Source organism: Amphiura filiformis, chromosome 11 (genome assembly GCF_039555335.1).
Source record: "Amphiura filiformis chromosome 11, Afil_fr2py, whole genome shotgun sequence".
Taxonomy (NCBI): domain Eukaryota; kingdom Metazoa; phylum Echinodermata; class Ophiuroidea; order Amphilepidida; family Amphiuridae; genus Amphiura; species Amphiura filiformis.
Window position 1 is genome coordinate 67,063,534 of NC_092638.1, and position 26,485 is coordinate 67,090,018.

The following is a 26,485-nucleotide window of genomic DNA, read 5'->3' on the forward strand; positions in this document are numbered from 1 at the left end:
CTATCTACTGATGATAACATTGTTGGAATCAGATGCTATCTACTGATGATAGCATTATTGGAATCAGATGATATCTACTGATGATAGCATTGGTGAAATAAAATGCTATCTACTGATGATAGCATTATTGGAATCAGATGCTATCTACTGATGATAACATTATTGGAATCAGATGCTATCTACTGATGATAGCATTGCTGGAATCAGATGCTATCTACTGATGATAACATTATTGGAATCAGAGGCTATCCACTGATGATAGCATTGGTGAAATAAGATGCTACATGTATCTACTGATGATAGCATTGTTGGAATATGATGCTATCTACTGATGGTAGCAATGTTGGAATCAGATACTATCTACTGATGATAGCATTATTGAAATCAGATGCTATCTACTGATGACAGCATTGTTGGAATCAGATGCTATCTACTGATGATAGCATTGTTGGAATAAAATGATATCTACTGATGATAGCATTATTGGAATCAGATGCTATCTTCTGATGATAGCAATGTTGTAATCAGATGCTATCTACCGATGATAGCATTATTGGAATCAGATACTATCTACTGATGATAGCATTGTTGGAATAGGTTGCTATCTACTGATGATAGCATTGTTGAAATCAGATGCTATCTACTGATGATAGCATTGTTGGAATCAGATGCTATCTACTGATGATAGCATTGGTGGAATCAGATGCTATCTACTGATGATAGCATTGTTGGAATATGATGCTATCTACTGATGATAGCATTGTTGAAATCAGATGCTATCTACTGATTATAGCATTGTTGGAATCAGATGCTATCTACTGATGATAGCATTGCTGGAATCAAATGCTATCTACTGATGATAGCATTGCTGGAATCAGATGCTTTCTACTGATGATAGCATTGTAAAAATCAGATGCTATCTACTGATGATAACATTGTTGGAATCAGAAGCTATCTACTGATGATAGCATTATTGGAATCAGATGCTATCTACTGATGATAGCATTGGTGGAATCAAATGCTATCTACTGATGATAGCATTGCTGGAATCAGATGCTATCTACTGATGATAGCATTATTGAAATCAGATGCTATCTACTGATGATAGCATTGTTGGAATCAGATGTTATCTACTGATGATAGCATTGTGGGAATCAGATGCTATCTACTGATGATAGCATTGTTGGAATATGATGCTATCTACTGATGGTAGCGATGTTGGAATCAGATGCTATCTACTGATGATAGCATTATTGAAATCAGATGCCATCTACTGATGGTAGCAATGTTGGAATCAGATGCTATCTACTGATGATAGCATTATTGAAATCAGATGTTATCTACTGATGATAGCATTGTTGGAATATGATGCTATCTACTGATGGTAGCGATGTTGGAATCAGATGCTATCTACTGATGATAGCGTTATTGAAATCAGATGCTATCTACTGATGATAGCATTATTGGAATCAGATGCTATCTACTGATGATAGCATTGGTGGAATCAAATGCTATCTACTGATGATAACATAGCATTATTGGAATCAGATGTTATCTACTGATGATAACATTATTGGAATCAGATGCTATCTACTGATGATAGGCCTAGCATTGGTGAAAAAAGATGCTATCTATACTGATGATAGCATTGTTGGAATATGATGCTATCTACTGATGGTAGCAATGTTGGAATCAGATGCTATCTACTGATGATAGCATTATTGAAATCAGATGCTAATGTATCTACTGATGATAGCATTGTTGGAATCAGATGCTATCTACTGATGATATCATTGTTGGAATATGATGCTATCTACTGATGGTAGCAATGTTGGAATCAGATGCTATCTACTGATGATATAGCATTATTGAAATCAGATGCTATCTACTGATGATAGCATTGTTGGAATCAGATGCTATCTACTGATGATAGCATTGTTGGAATATAGGCCTAATGCTATCTACTGATGGTAGCAATGTTGGAATCAGATGCTATCTACTGATGATAGCATTATTGAAATCAGATGCTATCTACTGATGATAGCATTATTGAAATCAGATGATATCTACTGATGATAGCATTGTTGGAATCAGATGCTATCTACTGATGATAGTATTGTTGGAATAAAATGATATCTATTGATGATAGCATTATTGGAATCAGATGCTATCTTCTGATGATAGCAATGTTGGAATCAGATGCTATCTACTGATGATAGCATTTTTGGAATCAGATGCTATCTACTGATGATAGCATTGTTGGGATATGAAGCTATCTACTGATGGTAGCATTATTGGAATCAGATGCTATCTACTGATGATAGCATTGTTATATATAATCAGATGCTTTTTACTGATGATTATATTCAAAGTTGCGATTCATATATCACCGGGATATGGTAAAACAACATTATGTTCAAAGTTGTGTTGTATAGATGCACCAGGATATGGTAAAATAACATTATGTTCAAATTAAGTTGTGTTGTGCACCAGGATACGGTAAAATAACCCTGGGGGGTTCTTCGAAAAATTTTGTACGGCCGTGTGCCACGCAGACTTTCTCTATAGGCCTACCTACTTTTTGCTGTTTTTGCTACCCATCAGTATACCAATTTTCAAGAAAAAGCACCCAAAAAGCACCCAAATTTGCCATAATTGGGCGTTTTAAGTGCAATTTTTCCAAAATGCACCCAATTGGGCGCATTGGTCTCCGCTGAAAACCCACCCATCGATATACCAAAATCGCTGAAAAGATACCCCAAAACCGTGGCACATCCCCGTATACCTTCAACCAGGGAGAACCCCCTCCGGGAAAATAACATCATGTTCAAAGTTGTGTTGTGTAGAGATGCACCAGCAGATATGGTAAAATAACATTATGTTCAAAGTTGTGTTGTGTAGAGATTCACCGGGATATGATAAAATAACATTATGTTCAAAGTTGTGTTGTGTAGAGATTCACCCGGACATGGTAAAATAACATTATGTTCAAAGTTGTGTTGTATAGAGATGCACCAGGGAATGGTAAAATAACATTATGTTCAAAGTTGTGTTGTATAGGCCTAGAGATGTACCTATAGGATATGGTAAAATAACATTATGTTCAAAGTTGTGGTGTATAGAGATGCACCAGGATATGGTAAAATAACATTATGTTCAAAGTTGTATTGTATAGAGATGCACCAGGATATGGTAAAATAACATTATGTTCAAAGTTGTATTGTATAGAGATGCACCAGGATATGGTAAAATAACATTATGTTCAAAGTTGTGTTGTATAGGCCTAGAGATGTACCTATAGGATATGGTAAAATAACATATGTTCAAAGTTGTGTTGTATAGAGATGCACCAGGATATGGTAAAATAACATTATGTTCAAAGTTGTGTAGAATTGTGTTGCACAGAAATTCACCGCGGGATATCATTATGTTCAAAGTTGCATTATATAGGCCTAGAGATTAAAAGGGCATTTCGTGACCCACAGCATCAACCCGCACAGCATCCCCATTTTTATATTGCCCACTAGGCCTAAACCTGACTAAACCTCTGGCTACATAATGTTTAGGCCTAGGCCTAGGCCTATATAGCAAAAAAGATTAGGCCTCAGTAGGCCTAATTCCCGAGGTTAGCAAAAATATCGTGAAATTTGACAACACATAGGCCTATTATCGGGCCTATTATGGCGAGTGTAATAATTATGCATAGGCCTACTCGCAAACGCAACTGAAATTTTGGGAATATTTTTTTTCGTATGGCCTGGGGGGGGTTATACTGAAAAATCATCATAAAAAGAGGATGCAATACATACAGGCCGCCCGGACAGCCCGGCCACCTATGGGGTTGACGTTCAATCATTTTTCATGGCCAAAAAGGGTCCTGAAAATATTTTTTAGGTGAAGGCGGGGGTGGGGGCTGTAAAATATGTGATTTTTTCTTTTGCATCAGCCCCCCCCCTCTAATTACAAAGTGTTTGTGAACGGTCCCTAAGCCTGTTGTGGGCCTATAGTATATGCCCACCTAGAGATCTAATTCTGGTAAAAAGAATTAATGTAATGTTTTCCTTTTTCAATATTTAATATTTCATAATTTTCATGTCCATTTCATGATTTACTCGAGTCAACTGGTATTTTTCAAATCATTTTAGAACTGCAGGATCAGGATTTTGTTTGTGAATTATTAATCAATTAAATGGTCACGTGACTAACCGATATTGCGTATGGATATTACTATGATATCATTCGGCCCATTCAAAAAGTTTCCTATAATGGTTTTATATACCATTTGAGTAATATCATTTAGATGTGAATTATATTATTACAAATATATCATTGAATATTGAAATCATCCTACTTTGTCTTAATTGTCCGTTTATTTTCCAGACGGTGGTGTAAATGGAAAAAGCTGAAGCAGACGCTACGCGTATGGATACATCCACGACATCGGGTGCGATTCGGTCTACATAGCTGCTGTGTCGCGGCGTTGTTTGTGTGTGGAGGAGCAAGGCCAATTTCACAATAACCGTTGATCGAATAGACAAATTCAGCCAGATTTTAGGCTTTCTAGAAGCCTCACAAAGACCTGGGTTACTCAGAAGGATCATGTAAGTTACCAAGATTTAAAATGCACAAGTTGATGATTTTTAATGACTATTTAGATACGAAACCATCAATTTGGTTGCCGATTTTTGAAACCAATGTTCAACTTGATTCAATTCAGTGACAGATACGGTACCACTTTTTTATATCCACAGATCGCGAGATTTTACCCGATTGGAAATTATAAGCTTACATTTGTGTATGTGGATAATGTTATACTGAGGTATGCCGTTATTCAAGAAGAAGCACGGTGCAACTGGCGTGGAACGGCAGAGGCAACAGAAGGAGCTGTTCGCTTTTAATAAGGTGGGTGTGATTCCCAAATTCCAATGGAATACATGTACACTGCTACCCCATGTACATGCAGTGCACTGAGTGAGGATGCATTGTGTGCATGGTGGTCAGAGCATTGCATGCTTTGATGCACACACACAGTTCAGCTCTCTCAGCCATGTGTTGTGTTTTGTGTGTGAGGGGAAGTAAAGTGAGCAACAATACTTGAGCAATATTAATAACACTACAGATTTCAAATGCAGCCTGCAAATTTCTGCAAGTGCAAGCAAGGATTCAGATGCATGATTTGGTGTTGTGTGTCGAACAAATAGCGAGAGCGCTGACATCGACTGCCATATTTGCACAGATTGTGATTTGCACTTAATTGGTCGTCCTGTTTTAGCCTGATCCATGGATCGCTTTTTGGAAAGGCAAAACGTAAAAATTGTTTATTTTTGAGGCAAATTGTGTGTTATTTTGTAAAGTGAAGAGATGAAAGTGATGGTTATGAATGAGGTTTAACTTCAATGACGTCTTGCATCAGTAATAATATGTTGGGCATTGTGAAAAAATCTAAACATTTTGCTTTGGAGCTCGGAATATCACTCTGGGCTGCACCCTCTGGATATTCCTCGGTTCCAAAGTAAGATTTTCTAATCCTCCAAATAACTGATGCATGAGTTATTAACCTCCAAGCAGGAGCCCTGTTGACCTTCGATGGGGCGCTATTTTGTTTTTAAAGCTTGTTTACTTCCTGGTTTGTTGAATAGTCGTATTTTGGCCGTTGGGAGTGCTCTTCTAGAATCCCAGACTGGGTTGGATGCCCTACTTTCAAATCCTGGATAATGCCCTGCTACATAATGTTTATTTCACGCAGATTAATTTGTTTAGCAAAAATATTGTAAAAATTTGAATTACAATTACATTGTCTAGATAGAGCAGTGTAATACACATAATCATGCATAACCAGGGTTCGAATTCGTTTAAAAATTTTACATAGCAGTTTTTGGCTAATTCATCATAATCAGGATACTTCCCTAAAGTACTATAAAAAGTGCTATACAAATGCAAAATTGGATAGCAGTTACTTCAAAATTGGAGCAAACTGCTATGCGATACAGCCGAATTCGAACCCTGTGCATAACACGTGGATATCTACTGAAAAAGTCATAAAAAGAGGATGCTAAGATGACAATCACAAAATACTCCTTTAAGTAAGCACCGGGAAAATGCGTGATTTTTGAGAGCAAATTTCGCGCACCAGTTTTAGAAAATTCGCGATTTGCGTGATTTGTCCATAATATTCCTAAAATGGGTGCATTTTCCCCAAAAAGTTCAAATTTGTAGTTAAAAAAATTTTTTTTAATAATGTTTTCTTTATTCCTTGGAAATCGGAAATCCTTCCCCGGCAGGGGTGGAATTTCGATGTGAGTCGACTCGCGCAGAGACTCCCGTAAAATGCCTTTGAACAGTCAACTTGATCGGCTCATTCACTCGGCAAACTAACGTTCAAGTTCAACATCGGAATTCAACCACAGATTCTCAACATATTGAGAATCTGTGATTCAACACTCGCCATCGCGAAACACAACCAGCTTTCAACTCCGCTCATTTTTAACAAATTAATCAATACTACCGATATAAGTTTCTAACCAATGCAGTGATTGGACATGTACCCACTCACAACACGATAATCAGCCAACCTTGTTCTGGTATCTATACACGATGCATGGCACTGCAACCAGAATCGTGTGCTCACTTCCGGGACCCGGGTTCATGTTTACGACTGTCAAAATTGCACTCTGCTTTTTCCTGCATGGATTGTATCAAGTGCAGATCGCCATGGATTCTTTCAATTTGAGTAAAAATGAATACTTTAAAAATGGATATCTTGGAAAAATTGTGAAATTCGCAGCCGAACCTAAAATTCGTGATTATACTCAAAATTTGCGAATTTCTGCGGTTTTTTTGCGCATCGCGAATTCTCCCTGTGGTTACCTTTAAGTAGTTCTTGTCAAAGAGAACTTGGACCACAAATTACTCCATTTAATGTACCTGGTACCGTACTTACCAATCCTGAAGTTATTTTTTCCATGTGTCAACTGTCAAGATTATAATGACCGGTAATAGGAAAATATGACATTTTGGGTGTAGGTTACCAACTATACAATGTACCTAACATCTTGAATTTTTGGTTGTCCATCCTGACAACCACTTAGACGGTAAAAAAAAGATTCCTTGCTTTAAAAATATCCTCATCCCAATGACCGTCTCAAATGTACTGACTGAAAAACTAAATTTCTTTAATTTTGAAAACTAATACTAATAGTAGCATACAAATTACAATTTAGGTCTAGTTTTTCTAATTGTCAACTCTGTATAGTGTAGAAACCTATGCCTTGATGATGGGGAGTGACCCAATTGAAGAACTTCTATACATGTAGCTCACATAGAGTTTGTTCTAAGTTCAAGCACAATATATACACATAGTACCAAAAGTAGCTGTATTTGTCTGGCAGGCATTTAAGGGGGTACTACACCCCTGGCCAATTTTTTGCCTATTTTTGCATTTTTTCTTAAAAATTATAGAACATTGGTGACAAGTAAGATATGTATATGGGCAAGGACTATACAGCTACTGTACTGAAAATTCAGCAACTCAAAGCAAGTAGTTATTGATTTATTGATCGAATATTGGTTTTCCCTCATTTTTGACTGTAACTCCACAACTGTTGTCTGTGCTGAAATACAATTTCCAATTTAGTAGTTGTAGTCCTTGCCCCTATAATATACATATCTTACTTGTCCCCAATGCGCTATATTTTTTGAAAAAAATGCAAAAATAGGCACAAAATTGGGCAGGGGTGTAGTACCCCCTTAAAGAATTGAATTACATAAAATGAATCAGGAGCCGGCCTGCCAACCATTCACAATGAATGCACCATTCTGCCTCATTGAATAGTATTGACCCAAAATTTAATGTGCAAAAGTGGAAGTGTAATTCTAAAAGTTTGTAAAGTGTGCTGAGGCTTGTGGGTGTACAGTGCACTTTAAATCATTGCACTTTACCACCTTTGCGAACCTATTTTTAAAACAAATTTCACTCTCAGTATATTAGCGTATACACAGCCCTCCCCTTTTTAAACAGACGCCCACCCTTCACGGTATATCAAAAAAAGAGAAGAGAAACTAGAGAAAAAGAAAAGAGAATGGCTTGGGTGATTGTGACAAAAATTTATTCCATATTTGACCATTTCAGCTTTAAAAAAAAATTAATATTTACAGTTTACATGTTTCATGATCCTTTCTTAACTCCCAAGAAATTTGTTTTTGTCAAAATTTCTGCAACTTCATTTAATTTCAACCTGTTTTTGGTTCTTTTTGCCCAATTTCATGTGCATTTTCATTTTTTAGGAAAGTGCAGTCTTGTGCCTGATCATGTACAGTATTTTTTGGGAAATCCTGATCATAGCTCCAGACAAGCTGGCACAATTCCAACTGAGTGAATCATCTCATTCAGTGGTGGCACCTGGCATTGGTTCTCTACAATTCAGTCATTATTCAGTGATTGCCAGGCCTCAAAATACTTTATTAATTTTGGGGGCTACTTTTGAGAAAATTAGCCCTGTATTTGAACTTTCATGATTTTGAGGGCTGCTAAAATACCCCAAACAGCAATTCCTAAACAGTAATTTACTTTGAGCCTTGAAACAGTTCCTTTCTTATTTCCTTTAATTCAGGGACTGTTTTCTAATAAAAGTCACCTCCTGTAATTAAATTTGTGAGGGCTATTTTGGCATTTTCAGGAGAAAATTGCACTTGGCCCCCCACGTTTGTTTTGAGCACCTCAGTGAATCATCTCGTTCTGTGACCTGACAAAAGTTCTCTACATGAAATGTTTAGATGAGCAATGAGCCACTGAGGGTGAACCCTGGAAGAACAGTGTATAGATGGTGCAGTACTTTTGTATCGCAGGTGTAGTGTAACTGTGTAATGTTTATAGCATTTATGCAAGCTTCAATTTGAAGCTTGAACCTATGCACCTCAAGCCTCAACATATTATCGACATCGATTCGATGCCAATGATTACCCAAACAAAAGTATGACCTCAATCATCGGCATCAAATCGACATAGATCATAGATGATATCATGTCAAAACTTGTAGGTTCAAGCTTAAAATGACGCTTGCATTAAAGAGATGAATGAATTAGGGGAGCAGCAAGAACATGTGTGACGTAGTAATTGTTCTTACAATCACAAACTGCTCCACTTGCTCATTCAAGAAGAGCTTTTTAGATCGATCTCCTTGAGAGTTCCAGAAAAGCTATGTAATGCTCTCACAAATTTCAAACCGCAGTCCCTGGGATTAGCCGGTACTCAACTTGGGCTAGCGACAACCCTGTTTCTAATTCTATGTGCTGTAAATGTTCTAAACCCTTCTTGTTTTTTTTCCCCTTTACAGACAGTGGAGCATGGATTTCCTCACAAGCCTACTGCATTGGCCTATGACCATGTACTCAAATTGATAGCAATCGGAACTGAAAGTGGTGTCATCAAAATGTATCCTTTAAATATCTATAATGCACTATCCCATTTGAAATCCATACACCCCTTTCACACATGTAGTATGTATTTCAAATGAGTTATCTGAATGTGACTCCATTTGAAATCTACACCGCCTGTGTAGAAGATTAAGGTGAGGTCTTCCATAGGGGGTGTGTGGATTTCAACTGGAATAATCCAATATATCATTATTACTAAAATGGTCGTATTGTCAGATGGCATCTTCAAAAAATCCAAATAATAAGTATTCATTTAATATGTAGACTGTATGGTGATGGGCTATAGTTTAGGACAAAGAGTATATAGCCTAGTGTTGTGATTTTTAATTTCAATGGTCTACAGTAGGTAACTCATGGGCCTGAAACAGGCTCATAGCCCGTTTATTTTCACCCTTGCCAAAGTGCGAGCCCTGATATGATTTAGTACAAGCAGTGTACAGTAGATTGTTTTCCTACCAATTGCAGAGTAAACAATAGTTAAATGAGCGGTAAAAATTATGTTGTGTAGTTCATTGTCTACAATGGTACTAGACACAGAAAACAGAGTCAATAGCATCTTTGTTTGCTTTGTCTGTGTTTGATTATGGGCATGTTCATGAGACACATTACATGCATGTATGTACATATAATAATAAGGGCGCGTTCTCAGTATGCCTGTTTGATACCAGGACGTGGACTCGATCCTACATCGAGTCCACTTCCAAGCATAGTGAGAACGCGAAATAAGTGGTCTTGATCCTACATCCAGGATGTAGCATCGAGACCACCTCATTGAGGTAGTCTCGTACCTAGGACGTGGTATCAAACAGCATAGTGAGAACGCGTTTACAAGTGGACTCGATCCACTTATACCGGAAATGCTCTATGCACGACCTTGATAGCCGTCGCGTCGTTGTACTATAGGCTATACAATATACAGTCTACATTATATAATTTTCCATTATAAAATTTAAACATATGCATTTTCAACTTTAAAATTCATAGCTGGTATTATAGAACAAATTTCTACACTCTTTATTTCATGTAGTAATTTACAACATTTATTTTTTATGTGGAAAAAGCTTGGGGAAAGTGGCTATACACGGAAGTTCGTTTGAGATGCTTGCCGTAGTTTGATGAGCAGCATGCTTCTCGTGCAGTGTGAAAACAACGGCATCGCGGCAAGATACAGATTTTATCCAGTTTCAGAATTAAATAAAACGACATTAAACTTTACAGAAATTACAGGATAGTACAAAAGGATATTATTCAGGTGTAATATAGGCCTATTCGTTTTTGAGTCAAAATTACCAATCAAAAATAGTAATTTTGATTGTGATTTAGAGGTTGTGTTGCGTGTAAATCGGCGTACTTGACCAAAATCAGAAATAACAACCCGATGTATTTCTCTCATTTTACACGTATAGGCCTATTAAATAATAGTTTTTAGAGCGTTTTATTTCAAATCTTTCCAAATTCCATATCACAAAATAACATATCCATAGATTGCAGACTATATCAGGGGGCCTGGAAATAAAAAAATGATCTTTCAAAATTGACAGTCGGCTAGTAAAGTTTAATTTGTGCTGTGAGTTTGGCTCAAAACATGCATTGCAACAGAATTTGTGACGTCATGCTGCATGACTCATGCATTAATATTATAACATCCGGGTAAGTGGAGTCGATCCTACATCAGCATTTTGGCGTTAGTGAGAATGCGAAATCAATGTGGACTGAGTCCACTTTTATGTGGACTCGGACCTAGGTACGAAACCCCATGTTTGTAGTGAGAACACGACCTTATATAGCCAAAATTGTTTTATTTTATTATTTTTTATATTGTAAAAATGTATGTACATATTGATTTACATTGATTACATCAATTTACATGTACGTAAAAATTGCCTCAAAATATTCATCCATCAGCGTGCCATGTTTCAGATTGTCCAGATGGGCAGTTAATAATACCAGAGTTTGATTGTTGTAAAGTGACTGGGTGGACAATAATAGGGGAATAAAAAATTTCTTCTAAAGCTAGGTTTGTTGGGCTTTGTGCTTGTCTCACTGTCCTGGTCTCAGCCGTCTCACTCCTGGTATATGGAAATAGCACATCCCCTCCATTGTACAGCTAAAGCGTTTTGAGCAAAAGTTCTGAAACCTCCCCCACTTTGAATAAGGCTTTAATGTTTAGATTGCACCTACACAGTGATTGGGAGTTTTTTCGTGCAATTGATTTGCCTGAAATGTTTGCAATATTTGGAATACCCATACACGGTTGACCGAATTCATGGTATTCTTGTCGCTATATTTGTTCAGTGTTGTGTTTGTTGGGGTATGAGTGGGTTCATGTGTGTGTGAATTTTGATCAAATGTGGGGAAATGTCTGCTTTTCAATTTCAAAAACATCTTGATATTTGATGAAAAGAATCATCTGTTATAGCATGTGTGTATTGTTCTTCAGCTTATAAAAATCCATCTACAGAGGTATGCATTAGATATCTTTCTGAGTAAGGCAGTCCTGAGTAATTCTAATTAGTGAGTCATGTTGCAACAACTACACGCCCACCCTGCCGCCATGTGGCTTTGTAGCCTCTTGTGTTGCCATAGCAACAATGATGAGATTGTGAATCCTCATCTGATGGTGAGGTTTTTTCAAAGTAAGTGAAGTTGTCATCTCTAGTGAGAGAAAAATCCAATGATTCACAATAGGCTGGTTTGATGCTTGATACACCCATCTGCTATTGCCAGGTTTTATTTTTGGACTGGCATGAAATAGACGAATTTGTTACTATTTAAAAAAATATTTTTAAAATGAAGTCCTGGTCCAGGGCTAGCAATACATGGGGAGGGGGAGGGAGAGTTAAATGCATTCACCCCATATTTCACAAAATGGCCCCAAGAAAAATATTTGTTGATGGCAAGAACTACACACGGGCGTTCATTTCAGAATCTTGGATACATTGTATACCCTCCGTAATCAAGAAGTATTTTTTAGCCCTGGTCCTATGTTGTGAAACATGTAGTGTCAACAATGTTACGGTTGCTGTTGCGAACATAATTCTGCTATTCATGTACAGGTAGACCTACATGTAAATTATTTCCGGTAACAGGCATCCACATTTTTTTTACCTCTCAAAAATATTACTATACACTTAATGTGAATAGATTTGGAAACACCAATTAAGGGGGTACTACACCCCTGCCCAATTCTGTGCTTATTTTTGCATTTTTCTCGAAAATTGTAACGCATTGGTGACAAGTAAGATATGTATATTATAGGGGCAAGGACTACAACTACTGCACTGGAAATGTTATTTCAGCACAGACAACAGTTGTGGAGTTACAGTCAAAAATGAGGGAAAATCAATATTTGATCAATAAATCAATAACTACTTGTCTTGAGTTGCTGAATTTTCAGTGCAGTAGTTGTAGTCCTTGCCCCTATAATATACATATCTTACTTGTCACCAATGCGCTATAATTTTTGAGAAAAATGCAAAAATAGGCACAAAATTGGCCAGGGGTGTAGTACCCCTTAAACACCCACTAAAACTGTCCAGAATTGATAAAATCAGTGCAAATACAGATGTGGATGTGTCATTGTCTATTTAAAGATTGATGACCAATCTATGGTATATTAGTTGGTGAAAACACTTAATTATCCTTGTAGTAATCAGTGTGTTTCTAATGAGCAAGGGCTGGGTGGGTGGGGCAAGGTATATACTTGGTAGTCCCAGCACTGGAGACAGATTGGGTTGACAGTGATCAAGCCTGGAAAAATTTAATTTCTGGGAATGTAGACAAATTTTTCTCCAACATTGCAGGATTTAAGGCTTAATTTTCCAAATTTCTCAGGAAAGAAATTCATGAATTTCCCATTTTTCCAGGCCTGTCAGTATGCAGGGTAATATCAATATTCAATAACCATGATAACCACCATTTTAGGTAAATATGAGTAGAAACTAGAAACACTGTGAGGTTCTTATTTTCATGATAGCTGTGTTGAACACAAAAGGGTGAATACTAATCTGCAAAAATGTTCTCTTTTAATTCAGCACTCATTTTGCTTGGTGGTCTTACTTCATGGTGACTTGAGTTTGCTCAACCATTGAAAATATTACAAAAATACTACAAACACTACATTTGTGCCAAGTGGCTTAATATTAGACCAGGGTCATCCTAGGGACATACATGTAGAAACTCTATGGCTGGCTTGGAATGTCAAATATTGATCTGTAGTATTGGGTAAATTTGACCAGGACAGGTTTGTCATATCAGATGACAGTATATGCACTGAGCTACAGGGCGAGTTTATCTGATCTCACGGCCAATTTGGGACACCCTGAATACAGAATTATAAAGGATTTGCCAGTCTTGCCTGTGATAGGGGATAAGTAGGTCCAATATTTTAGCTAGTGGATGCCGCGCAAATACGACAAAAATATTGATGTGCCTAAAAATCCTGTCACATGATAGAGAATGGTAATTTATAAAATTTATTTAATATTTCTTTAACCAGGGTGGCCCTTTCAGTTTCTGGTACTGATCTCCAAGTGGGCCCTGACTACACAGAAGTTTTTAATGCATGAAAGCAAAAGTTACATACAAGTAAATTCAGTATTTTCATTGTAAGGTAAAGTAATAATTACACTTGGATAAAACAAACATTCCTATCATTCCTTGATTTTATTCTCATAATCTTTATTTTCTAATTTAGTTTTTTAGATGAAAATATCTAGTGCCTATAGAAATTTGAGCATATATTTTTTTATTACCGCTGATTAAACTAATCCACACTACATGTACTACTAACAAAATTATTTGATAGAGGACACCTGAATCATACATTTGTCTAACTAAAGATTGTATTTATAAGCCAGACCACTCCCACAGAATAAGATTACACATTTTGAATGATTGTGCGTTCAATCTTTTGCAGAGATTTTAAATTTTACAAATTCTTCATTTCAGTCAAAAGATCTGTGCGTATTATGTCAACACATGGAGAGCATTACATGTTGAATACTAAGCACAAATACACATGAAGGATGTATGAAGTGAATTATTTACAATAGCCTCATCCCAATGGCATAGTTCAATAACCCCAATTAAACAATCATAGTGTAAAATTTGACCTCAAATTACAGAGTATGAGTTTTTGTACCCAAACTTTCAAAGGTCATTCAATGAATGTACAAATGTATTGGGATTAAAGAACTGCACCCTGATAGATGAGAATTTGTGGCTCCTAGTGAATTGGTAGTCTAGATCTGCTGTGTGACATTTACTATGATTAAGTGCCCATTTCAATATAATTGTTTGACCCCAGTGACCTTTGGTGACCTAGTTATCATGGGAGAGCTTGTGTTGTAGCCCAGGTGTGTAATTACACACCATGTAGATTCTTTATCCAAACCTTCTGCACATTGGGAATATTCTACTTTTTTTGCAATATTAATTTTTCATAATTTTATCTGATCCAGTGCAAGTCAAATACATGTAGTCATCATTTATCAGCAGTTTCTTTTAACGGTTTCAAATATCTGCCTACACAGTACACATTAAACCAATGTCAACAATATTTTTGTAGTGATTTAAAATTTTTGGTTCATAAATTTGTCATGAAAAGTGCAAAAATAAAAAGCTGGTGAAATTTTTCCCCTATTGTATTCAACCTGTGTGGAAAGCTTTGTGACTAGTCAACCTGCTGCTGTGCAATAAATTGGGAGTCAAGTTCATGTCTGGTGTTGAATACTTCAGTTGAGCACTTGAGTTGAGAATAGGTGAGATAGCATGTAGCACAATTGTCCCCTCCCTCCCCCTTTGGGCTCAGGACTAGACCCTTGTCATGTCAAAAGATCAAAATTACAACATAGGTGATTTCCTATTATAAATACTAAAGTGATTTAAGGTGAGCTCTATGCGCGCGATCGCACTCGCGCGCCTTAAAATGCATTGACTGGTGCAAACAAATCATTCACCCCATGCTCAAAAATTATGCAATTGGTATGGGTACTTTGCCCAGGTACATGTAAAAAAAAAAACGTATGTGTAGCCTACATGAAGTATTCAAATCCAGGATGTTTAACACAAGAGTCTCGCCTGAAAATGTAGGCCTACTAAAGCATTTTTCACCCTGATGTGGCAGTGACGTCAGTGTACATTTCATTGGGCGCAGCTACAAATTGCTGGTGTTCGCTCAAAGCTCTCGCATACACAGGTGCCTCAACTCTTTGACGTCACTGCCACATCAGGGTGGAAAATGCTTCAAATAGGAATCGCTCTTTGGTGAAATGGGGAAGGTAACTTGCAAAGTGTCATTAGCCAAGCAAAACGGAAGGATATCATCTAGTATAGAAGCGAGCACAAGGCATCTAGGTGGAATGCTGAAGAACTTACATTTTAACCAATTCCATTTGAAAAAACATTCCCTTTGTGGTAGACTCTTCCACAGGGAATGGCAAATTTGAAATGGAGAATGGGATCATGTTTTCCTGCAATGCAATCCTGATTTATATTATTCACCTGTTTAGCAACAATTACAAGTCTGGTTGTACATTGAATACCCCACACACACTATGGCATGGAAAGGCCACTAACAATACGCCCTAATCTCACAGCTCTCACTGTATTGTAAATGTACAAGTATTGTACAGGGTGAAAATAATGATCTGTACCCAAATTTACAAAAAATTGTTAAAAATATTGAATATTTATTCATTATTCAGTGATTTACTAAAGTTTCAGGAAATTTTGCTCAGATGTTTATGTGCAAAAGTAAACACAAAATTAAATTTTCAGGAAATTGTCAACCATTTCAGGAAATTTTGTCATCAACCACTGGCATCTCTGTTCCAGGGAAATAAGCATATTATTTCTAGCACTGGTGTCACCTTGACAACTTTCAAACCGGGGCATATTTATCAGAGATGCCAATCTTCCGATTTAAATCGAATTCCGATTTTTTTGTATTTTAAAAAAAAAAATCAGATTTTCTAAATTTTTTTTTTTTTAATTTTCAAAAAATATTTTTGGCCAAAAAAGCAAGTTATAGACCCTAAATTACTTGTTATTCAACCATAGAAATACTGCTATTTCAAAAAAAAAAATTGCCAATTTTATTTTACAAAGTTGGATAAAGTTGTACATTTTGATTACTTTTGCTTCTATTGAACAGTCAGGAACACATTGAATTAATATACATTGCTAGCTGTTCAGTAGAAGTAAAAGTAATTAAAATGTACAACTTTATCCAACTTTGTAAAATAAAATTGGCAATTTTTTTTTTTTAAGTAGCAGTATTTCTAAGTAATTTAGGGCATATAACTTGCTTTTTTTAAAATATTTTTTTTGAAAATTTAACAAAAAATAGGGGGGTCAAAATTTGATGAATCATCGTTTTTATATTACGCATTATATATATCCATTGCAGCAATGTAGGCCATGTTATTAGGCCAAAAATACTTTGGAAAATGGTCTCTCATGTACAAAAGTATAGGAAACTGAACATTTAAAACCACTTTTTTGGTATGTAGGAAGCATTTTTTCAAAAAAGTCTAAAACTGGTTTTTATGTTAAAAATGGCCGTTTGGGGTGCTAATTCTGCTAAAATTGCCTGGGCTTAGGTACCTAATTTGCATATTTATATGGTACAATTTTGAGAAAACAAGCCTTGAAGAATATTACATGTATAATAGATAGTCTTCAATACTGCTATCTAGGCTTGTTTTCTCAAAATAACCTTATTTTTTAATCCATTTGAATGTAATTTTACCCTCAGAAATGGTGTCTCCTGCAGTGTAAAATGTGTAGAAACCCTCTGGCTTTGCCCCTCAACCCCCACGGGGCTTTGCCCCTGGACCCCACCAGGGGCCCTTAAGCTGGCCCCTGGACCCTCGGCGTGGGGCGAGACTTGATCGCCGCTCCCACGTTCGCAATTTTCAGATTTTTTTTTTCATAACCCATTGGCATCTCTGATTTATAAGCCAGGAGATATGTACCTTAGAAGGGCCTAACATACCGTATTCATTCCAATAAGCGCCCAGGGCTCTAAACAAAGTCATTTTGGGTGGGCGCTTATTTTTACCTAATTTTTTCATGTGCTGGGCGTTTATTAGAGATGAATTTACATATAAAAGGGTCCTGAGACGTTCTAGTAGCTTAAATTCTGATGTAGAAAATGTATTGTAAGTTTACGCAGGACTTGTGTTACACAGTAGTCCTGCAGCTATTTCACTGTATCGACATCTGTCACTTCAACATTAATGGTACCCTTTAGCAAATTGAAAATACCCTAGGTGGGCGCTTATTGGGGCATGGGCGCTTATTAGAAGGAATACGGTAGGCCTAATCCACAACACTGATGAGAACATAAATTGTCATAAACATATGCCTATATTAAAAGCTATGCATAATGCATCAGAAAATGTGTAAATATTGCCACATTTCAGTAATTAGATTGCGACATATCGGTATAGTAATGTATGGACGTAATTAGTAGTCTAATTAGTGTTGCAAAATTGATAACCTCACATTCATGTGCATTGTGCAGGCCATTAAATCCTGCTCAGACAGGCAAGTATTTGAACCTTTGAGTGTTGAATTGAATATTCATTCCTTCAAGTTTTGTGAAACATTGTTTAAGGCGTAACAGTTTAAAACTTAGAATAAGTTTCTATTTGCGTTTTACCTTTAGGTTATTACAAATTTATTCAAATCAGTTTGTTTTTACACTTAATCGGTAGTGACTAGTAAGACATGATGAAACTCCCAAGTTAGAACCGCTGACTGAAAGGTTACAAAATCTTTAGGAGTTTGGTCTCCTGTGTGCACGTATACCTAATGTTGCATGATGTATCTTGATTGGAATCACCTAAATCAATACATAGTAGTAGTAGTATTGATAGCGAATGAGTCATAATTTGCATAATGTGTAATTCAGTTATTGCAAATGTACATTGTACATGTAGTCGGTATCAAACAGACAAAGCATGGGACCGTCACACAAAAATCACAAACATACAATCTCTACTCTAGGACGCAGTTCTTAAACCCCAACATGCTTCTACACTCAAGCATGACCTTGGATGTGTTGGGTACTGATGATCTTTAATATGACACCTGCCAGCTATTGCAGATAGGACCTTCTTGCAAACACATCTCTGCTTGCAATAGCTTCTACAACAACCCTAAATACACACACAAATATGAGGTCTGCTACCACCATCAGTTCAGTTCAGTTCAGTTCAGTTTTATTTTCATCTCAACACACATACATATAAATAACATGATATAGAAAGAAACATTTTGTAATAAATTAGTAACAATGCAATGCCAAATAATTTACAATTGAGATACCAATATTAATATTACAAAATAATATTTTAATAATGTGGTATGAGAGATGTGGATGCCACAGAAACGCAAAGCGTGCAAAGTTGTGGCACCCATTTGAAGGTTACAGACAAGTCTATAGCTTAAATACAATATTCGACAAGCACTCTGAGTTCTGAGGCACCGGGTAGCAGACGCTACCCGGTGGGTTAGGGTAGGGCTAAGCACCTCTTCGCGCCTCGGCGCTGTGCGTCTCGGTCGCTGTTTGGACATCACAATCAGAGGGAACTGATCAACTTCAATGCTGCACATACCATTCAAATTGAATGGGAAATTATGCCAAATTGAGATTTCAAGAGTTTCCTGAATATTTTTTTTAAATACCAGATTTTTGTTTGTCAAAATCAATACCCTACTGTAGCAGAGTCACAGATGGCTGGGCACTGATCAATTTTAAACTAGCCTCCATCAGAATCATTACACAATCACATTAATTTGAATGGTGAAGGGCAGTCAGAGATAGAGACTAGCATGGGGTCACCATCTGTTGGGGATGACACACACTCTCTACAATTGCTTGACCATCTCCCAAATTGCTATGTATTGATCACCTTTGTTCATGCTAAATCAATGTATATAAGGCTTGCATACATTGAGTGGGGGAAGTACCGTTTATAGGGTCATACGGTATGCCTACTATGTGAAGCTACATGCTGAAAAACAAAGAATGATTTAGCCATCTCACTATCACAACACGGTCAACACCCTTGCCACAACACCATTCACATTATTCTGTGATAGACCTGTTATCGATGTGATTTCTAATTCAACACTGTGTCGGGGTAAACAATACGACAATCGACATGTGTCGAAACTTGTAATGAGATAAAAAAATACTGAAAAAGTCGATAGATAAGCTTAAAATCATACCGATATGAATTACGATCACCGACTTCCGGTGTAAACACACTTCCTGGTTCGTTCTACTTCGGGTTCGGGTCAACCGGGGTTATTTTCAACTTTCTGATGAAAATATGATCGTATGGTAAGCTTATTTGGACAAAATAGCATGGAAATTTAATTTTTTCTTTTTGATGAGGGTTGTAAAGTGTCGAAAAAGGACAATTTCTTTTGAAGTGTCGGATTTAGGGCCAAATCGACGATAATACGACACATACGACAATCGATAACAGGTCTATTCTGTGATAGCGTTTTGGATGCGGTTTGAATGATGGGCGTACATCACTAAATATGAAAGACCTATCTGCTTGATTAGACCAATGCATTGATATTTGTATGTGCCACAACTGAATGCACTCACTTGAGTGTACGCATGTTTTCATTCAGTAGTGTACACACAAGTACAAATAAACCAATACTGCAAAATTAATGTTTGCTAAACATTAATGGTTTATAATTGATTGAAATGTCATGGAGGTCTGGAACCATGTTATACATTATTCATTTGTACTGCGTGGACCAATCCACATGTTTCTACTCCTGGTTTCTACTAAGGGAAATGTTACCAGGTGATTGTACCAATGGTAACAGTCCTAGTAGAAACGGGCCGTACAGTCAGTCTATGAAGTACAAAGTACTGACGCGGACGCACACATTGTGCCGACTTTGAAGGCATGCATACCTGCAGCAAAGACGTAGCACTACGCACTGTTCACACGCTGTATACGCACGTGTTGTCACTTTGTTCTTCAAAGTGGACAAACTGTAGGATAGGCAGAGTTTCTATTCTGCAGACTGCTCAAACAATTGCAGCTCACCAGAAATTAGTACCCCCAGAATTTTACACCCTTAACTGGGTGCATTTCTCCCACTGACTGACAAAGTCTCTCTTTGCACACATCAGGAAGATTGGGTAAAGGGATGATGATGGGAGGGGGTAACCTCACCATTTGAGCCGAGGTGATTAAAATTACGGGGATACAGGCGGGTGACATTCTCAGTAGAAATTTTCAATAATAGCTGTAATTTTCTAGGCTACTGGGCACACCTGTCAAATGTGTGATAAAATGTTAGATCATGTGAAAACTTATTCTAAGAGATAAAAATTTATAGGGGAAAAGTTGAACTACAGCTAATTACACCAAAAAATCCAACCCAACCATGCCAGTGCCAGGGAGTTTCTTTCCCATTGATCAATATTTCTGTCTGGTTTCTCTATTAAGCAGCGTTAACTTATTGACCTTATGCAGGTTTGACTGGTGACATCATTAGGATCATATTGGGATCCAGCTATCAGTTTATAGTATTAGGACTTGCTGCAATGGGCTATTCCAGTTGAAATCCATACACCCCCCTGGTCAAGCTACCATTTTGTTCAACCAAACTGTTCCACAATGCACATTTTCGAACATTGATCGCCGATTTCATGATATCAATGTGATAGCCGGCAGTGTGCGATTTAGAAAAAAAAAAAAAAACTGCATGCACATGGTGCATGTAAATCAGAAAATCTACATGCACACCAAAAGTTTACATGCACCAAATTTTTGTCAAGTTTTATGTCAAAATAAAACTTAAACTTTGAATGCATTACACTTACCGGTTTTATCAATTTTTTAAATACGGTACCTAGTCTCTTCAGTCGTCTTTTTCGCAATCGCAATTTTTATGGAAGGAACGTACGAATGCGATCAAGACTAGGTCTAAAAATAACCAAGAAGGTGTTTTCCCATTTTGTTTACAACCGCAATTATTGCATCAGCCGGATAGCTCACGGGGATCAGACAGACCCACAATGCAAAACTTAGGTACGGTACATAAATAATGGTTTGGGATTGACGAAAATAAATATTTATTATTTTTCATGACTTTATTGTCTCAACAGTTTCATCATTTTAGATTCATTCCTTTAGATTTACCTGATTTTCAATAAGCTTACTGATGAAAATAATGCATGCACCATGTGCATGTATGTCAAAAATGTTACATGCACACAAAAAATCTGCATGCATACGTGCATGCGTGCACCTGGATAAATCGCACACTGATAGCCGGCCATTGTTGTCGACAATATTGACAGTACAGAAATCACATATTTTTTAGAGCACAGCAGGCACTCTCATACGGCACTAGCGATGTGATGGGAATTTTCGTTGTTTGAAGGACCTAATTAACACCCCCCTTTTTGAACAGCAACAACTTTGTAAATAAACTGCACTTTGAGAAATGTGTATGTGAATGCAGGTGCACAGGACCTATGTCTGAAACAAGGTACCATGCCAAATACAATCCTACATTCATTGACCTTAATTTGAGGACAAGGTCCTAGCTATCAGCTATGCTATCACAGATGTCAGGTTTGTCATCACAGCATGCCCCCTATCCTGTAGCTGATGCACAATATAATCTTGATATAATATTTGATCACACATTCAGTGATGCCCCACAGTGCCTTCATTATAAGGATCTCAAACATGACAATCTCTAGGACAGTTCCTTAATCCCAATATGCTTCTACACTCAAAGAATGACCTTTTTTGTGATGGGTACAAAAACTCATGTTCCACAACTTGAGGTCAAACTGTGTGCCTTGCTTGTTTAATTGGTGTCATTGAGCTTTGTCATTGGGAATGATATCATCATGCCACACCCACACAGTTGGGCTACTTACAGAGGCCAACCATGCCACAGCCGCATCATTGGGCTACTTACAGAGGCCAACCATGCCACATCCACACAATTGGGCTACTTACAGAAGGCCAACCATGCCACACCCACACAATTGGGCTACATACAGAGACCAACCATGCCACACCCACACAATTGGGCTACTTACAGAGGCCAACCATGCCACACCTACAAAATTGGGCTACTTACAGAGGCCAACCATGCCACACCCACACAATTGAGCTACTTACAGAAGGCTAACCATGCCACAGCCAGACAATTGGGCTGCATTCAACAGAAGGCTAACCATGCCACAGCCACACAATTGGGCTACATACAGAAGGCCAACCATGCCCTACACAACTTCACTCTGTCCTGCCAAAAAATTGGCTTCTTGTGCAAGTTTCATTATAAGGCATGGTGCAGTGGCTGTTGGTTGTAAATTTCTGTTATTTTACTGATTTTCACAGGTTTTTGATACATAAAAGTGTTGAATTGTGCAGTTTCAAGTGTTTTGAAATTAAAATTTTATTGATTGACTTTTAGACTCATTGCTGGGAAGTGGCTCAAGTTGTCAATAGTGCTTAAAATTATAGTTCAGTAAAAAGCACCCAAGCATTCAGATTTATGTTTGGTTACAAAACACACCCCCTGCTAGGGGCCTTTGGGCTGGAACTTGTGGTATTAGCCAGGGTTGCCAAATTTGCAATTTGGTAGCCCAATTGGGTGACTTTTGCAGATTTCCCCTATTGACAATTATTTTGTCCCATAGAAACCAATTGTGTGACTTTTGAACATTGGCACCTGCATCTTCCTGTAGTTTCATGTCCCATAGAAACAACTGGTGAAGATAAAAATTTGGTTACTTTTTGATGATTTGGGCTGACAATTTTTGGCAACACTGCACATTTACAACCTGAGTACTAAGTATGTGAGAAGTGTGCTGTCATGTTTCATTCACACTCATATTACAAATTGGTTTGGAGGTGTTACGTTGAACCTATTAGGTCAAAGGTCACATAAGTTACAGCTTCTGAATACACTGTGTGAGTTGTATGTGTGTGTCACAGATGCTAGATAGCAATTTGCATGGTTATCTTGTTCCCATGGTTTCAATCCAGTTTACTGGGATTTAAACCCTTCACAGCAAATGAAATTGGATTGAGTCATAAATTCCAGTTGAAATCCATACACCCCATGGAAGACATTACCTTTATTATCTCCTACATAGGGGTTGTAGACTTCAAATGGGGAGTCATTGTTCAGGTAACCCCAAATTAAAAACTTCTCACTCTCTGTGTGGAGGTGTGTAGTGGGTGTATGAATTTCAACTGGAATAGCCCAACCTGCTCACATGAATCATGGATATATGATCTGTACATTTATGGTCATCCTCCCAGATGGGTTTAGTTCAGGTCCATTAAAATCGCCCACCCGCTTTTTTTACCCTTGCCATGTGCAGATATGTCCTTATTGGATGGATCAATTTAAATCAATATTCAACCAATCAATTTTGGGCAACTTGAATTTAACCATACATTGTGTCACTGTCAACTAAATCAAGTAAGAGCAATGTGGTACATGGTGGTTTGAACAATCATACCGCACTATGCCATGCCATGTGCTCAAACACGTTGTCGCCAGTGTGTGATAATCCCGGGGGGGTCACTCCCATTCTGGCCTGTACACCATCCGCGATAAGGCCAAGTAAAATAAAAAACATGTTTCACGTCCGGGTTTTTGAAAAAAAAAAGGAGGAAGAGGGGCTTTTTATTTTTCGATTGTAAATACCCATAATTAGAGCTGTTTTAGCATATACAATAATGCCTGGAAAAAGGAGGAGGACTCTTTTGATGTGTAGTTCTGAGAGATAGGCGCCCTCTAACTATCACAAAATCTTATAAAAGTGTTTCTTGTATATTAGCAAGGCTATAGAAAGCATCTCTACTTCCTAGACATATTTTTTGAAAAGTTATAACTGAATTTCAAAAAATAAAAATGAAGAAACCTCAAAAAGGAAGCGGGAGGGGCGTGAAACATGTTTTATTTTTATTTGGCCTAATGAAAACGCGTAAAAGGGTTTTTTCAGGTGGGTAGGCACGATACGTGGCGTATCGCGTTTAGGGTGTCAAAAACATGAAAAATTGGAAAAAAAGGTAGCAATATGGCAATTGCGAAATACGCGGAAATGAAATTTAGGGTATGAAATTTGATGTTAGGAATGAAATCCCTGTTTAGGGTGTCGTTTTAGCCAAAGGTTAAATCCTTGTTTATGGTGCTTTTCAAAAGTTGATTATCGCAGATGGTGTACAGTACAGGCCACAATGGGAGTGACCCCCCCGGGGTGATAATGTTGCATCTTTCCGAACTAATATCAAAAGATTTCTAAATAAAGCTGCTGAAAAGGTCCATTGCCCCCAACTTTGATAACATCACATTAATTTGGTTGTGTTCTGAAATAATGGCCTGAAAGTACTGTATTTTCAACCATGGGAAATACTGCAAATAATTTTGGAACCTAAAGTTGATTCTTCAGGTCCCTAATGTTTGAGTGGGTGTGCACACATTTAAAGGATTTACCATAGTTCAAAATGTTACTTCAACACAGCATATATCATTTCATGAGAGTCTAGCCCCAAGTAATATTTTTTCTAAAAGTATGTATGTATGTAGGCCTACATGTGTTGCTTTGCTTGAACACTGAACAGTGTAGGCGTTCCATACTTAACTCTGACACTGAGCAAAAAAAAATCTCATTTTCATTTCATGAAATTGACCTACATTAGGCAAAAAAAAAAATATTGTTGTGTTGCCCTCAAGTGAGAAAATGGGAAAGTTGGGGTGGACGGTCGGATTTCTTTTTTTTTTTTTTTTTCTTTTTTTTTTCAAACCTTCAGTTCTTAAAAATCTCCTCAAATATTAAATAATGCTTCTTCAACTCGGGGATATTTGTCAATTCTGACTTCTGGATACCTGTTAGACATCAATTAAAGACTAGTCTTTCAATAAAATATTAATTTTAAGTGAAAAACATAGATTTTTTGAACAAATCTGTAAAAATCATCATTCAAAAAAAAAAAAAAAAAAAAAAAAAAAAAATGCCGACCCTGATTTTTCAGGATTTAGGACCGGGCGGTTGAGGGCAACACAACAATTTTTTTTTTTAGGCCTTAGCAATCAGCAGCTCAAAATGACCTGAAGTTGTGGAGAGTGAGGTTTTATGCAACTTCAAAGTCAGTCATTCTACATGTATGGGTGTACAAACATATCGAGGAGAATGCTAGGATCTTAATATGCTCATCTGTCAGTACCGGTACACAGTTCTTTAATTCCAATAGGTTTCTACATGTCTTTGAGTGTGTTGGGAACAAAAACTCACACTCCATAACTTAAGGTCAATTTTTGAGGTATGCTTGTTGAATGGAGGTTGTTGAACTTTGCCATTGGAGATGAGATCATTTTGGCACATAGTGTATAGAACCAAAGAAGATATCTTACACTTCCCATAATGCATTTCTTCCATATCAATTCTCTTTAAATACTGATTTGCTATTCGTCCAACATGGGTCGATAGTGATGACATGTACCTGAATGAAGAGGCAGATCTTGCAAAATATGTTTATTTCTTGACTATCGACCGCGACCCACTGTCCAGTATTCTGGAAATGTAAACAAAGTGAACCTGTATGAAGTAGACATTTGATGAAATGAGCTGATGTATCATGTTGCAAAGGATTCTGGGAAGGGTAAGATATATCTTCTCTGGTAATGAACTGTGTCCAGTGTGATGTGGTTGATTTTCATCCCAGTTAGTCATGATTTGAGGAAAGTGGAATTCCATTGGTATATCATCATCTTGTTGACAAATTTGTATTTCATTTAATCATATTCACCACAAAGTATCAACACACCTGATGACTCCTACTGAGTAATCTATCTTTTTTATGTAAATAAACAATTTGTAATTGTAAGCTTACTGAGTAATCCACCTGTATGCAAACAAATAAGCATAGAATTTTAGAATTGTCAGATTTGTATTTCATTAATAATCACATCACCCACCCCAAAGTATCAACACACCTGATGACTCTTACCCAGTAATCATTATCATCTA

The 26,485-nt window shown here is 37.2% G+C and overlaps 1 protein-coding gene across 1 annotated transcript in view; it reads left to right on the forward strand.

Moving 5' to 3' along the window:
* Positions 1–4,443: 4,443 nt before the first annotated feature.
* Positions 4,444–26,485, forward strand: part of LOC140165174 (LLGL scribble cell polarity complex component 2-like) — an 83,841-nt gene continuing 61,799 nt past the window's right edge. Inside the window, exons 1-3 of the mRNA XM_072188616.1 lie at positions 4,444–4,601; positions 4,752–4,902; positions 9,333–9,430. Coding sequence (XP_072044717.1) covers positions 4,822–4,902; positions 9,333–9,430 — 179 coding nt within the window. The 5' untranslated portion in view covers positions 4,444–4,601; positions 4,752–4,821. The remainder of the gene's footprint in view (positions 4,602–4,751; positions 4,903–9,332; positions 9,431–26,485) is intronic.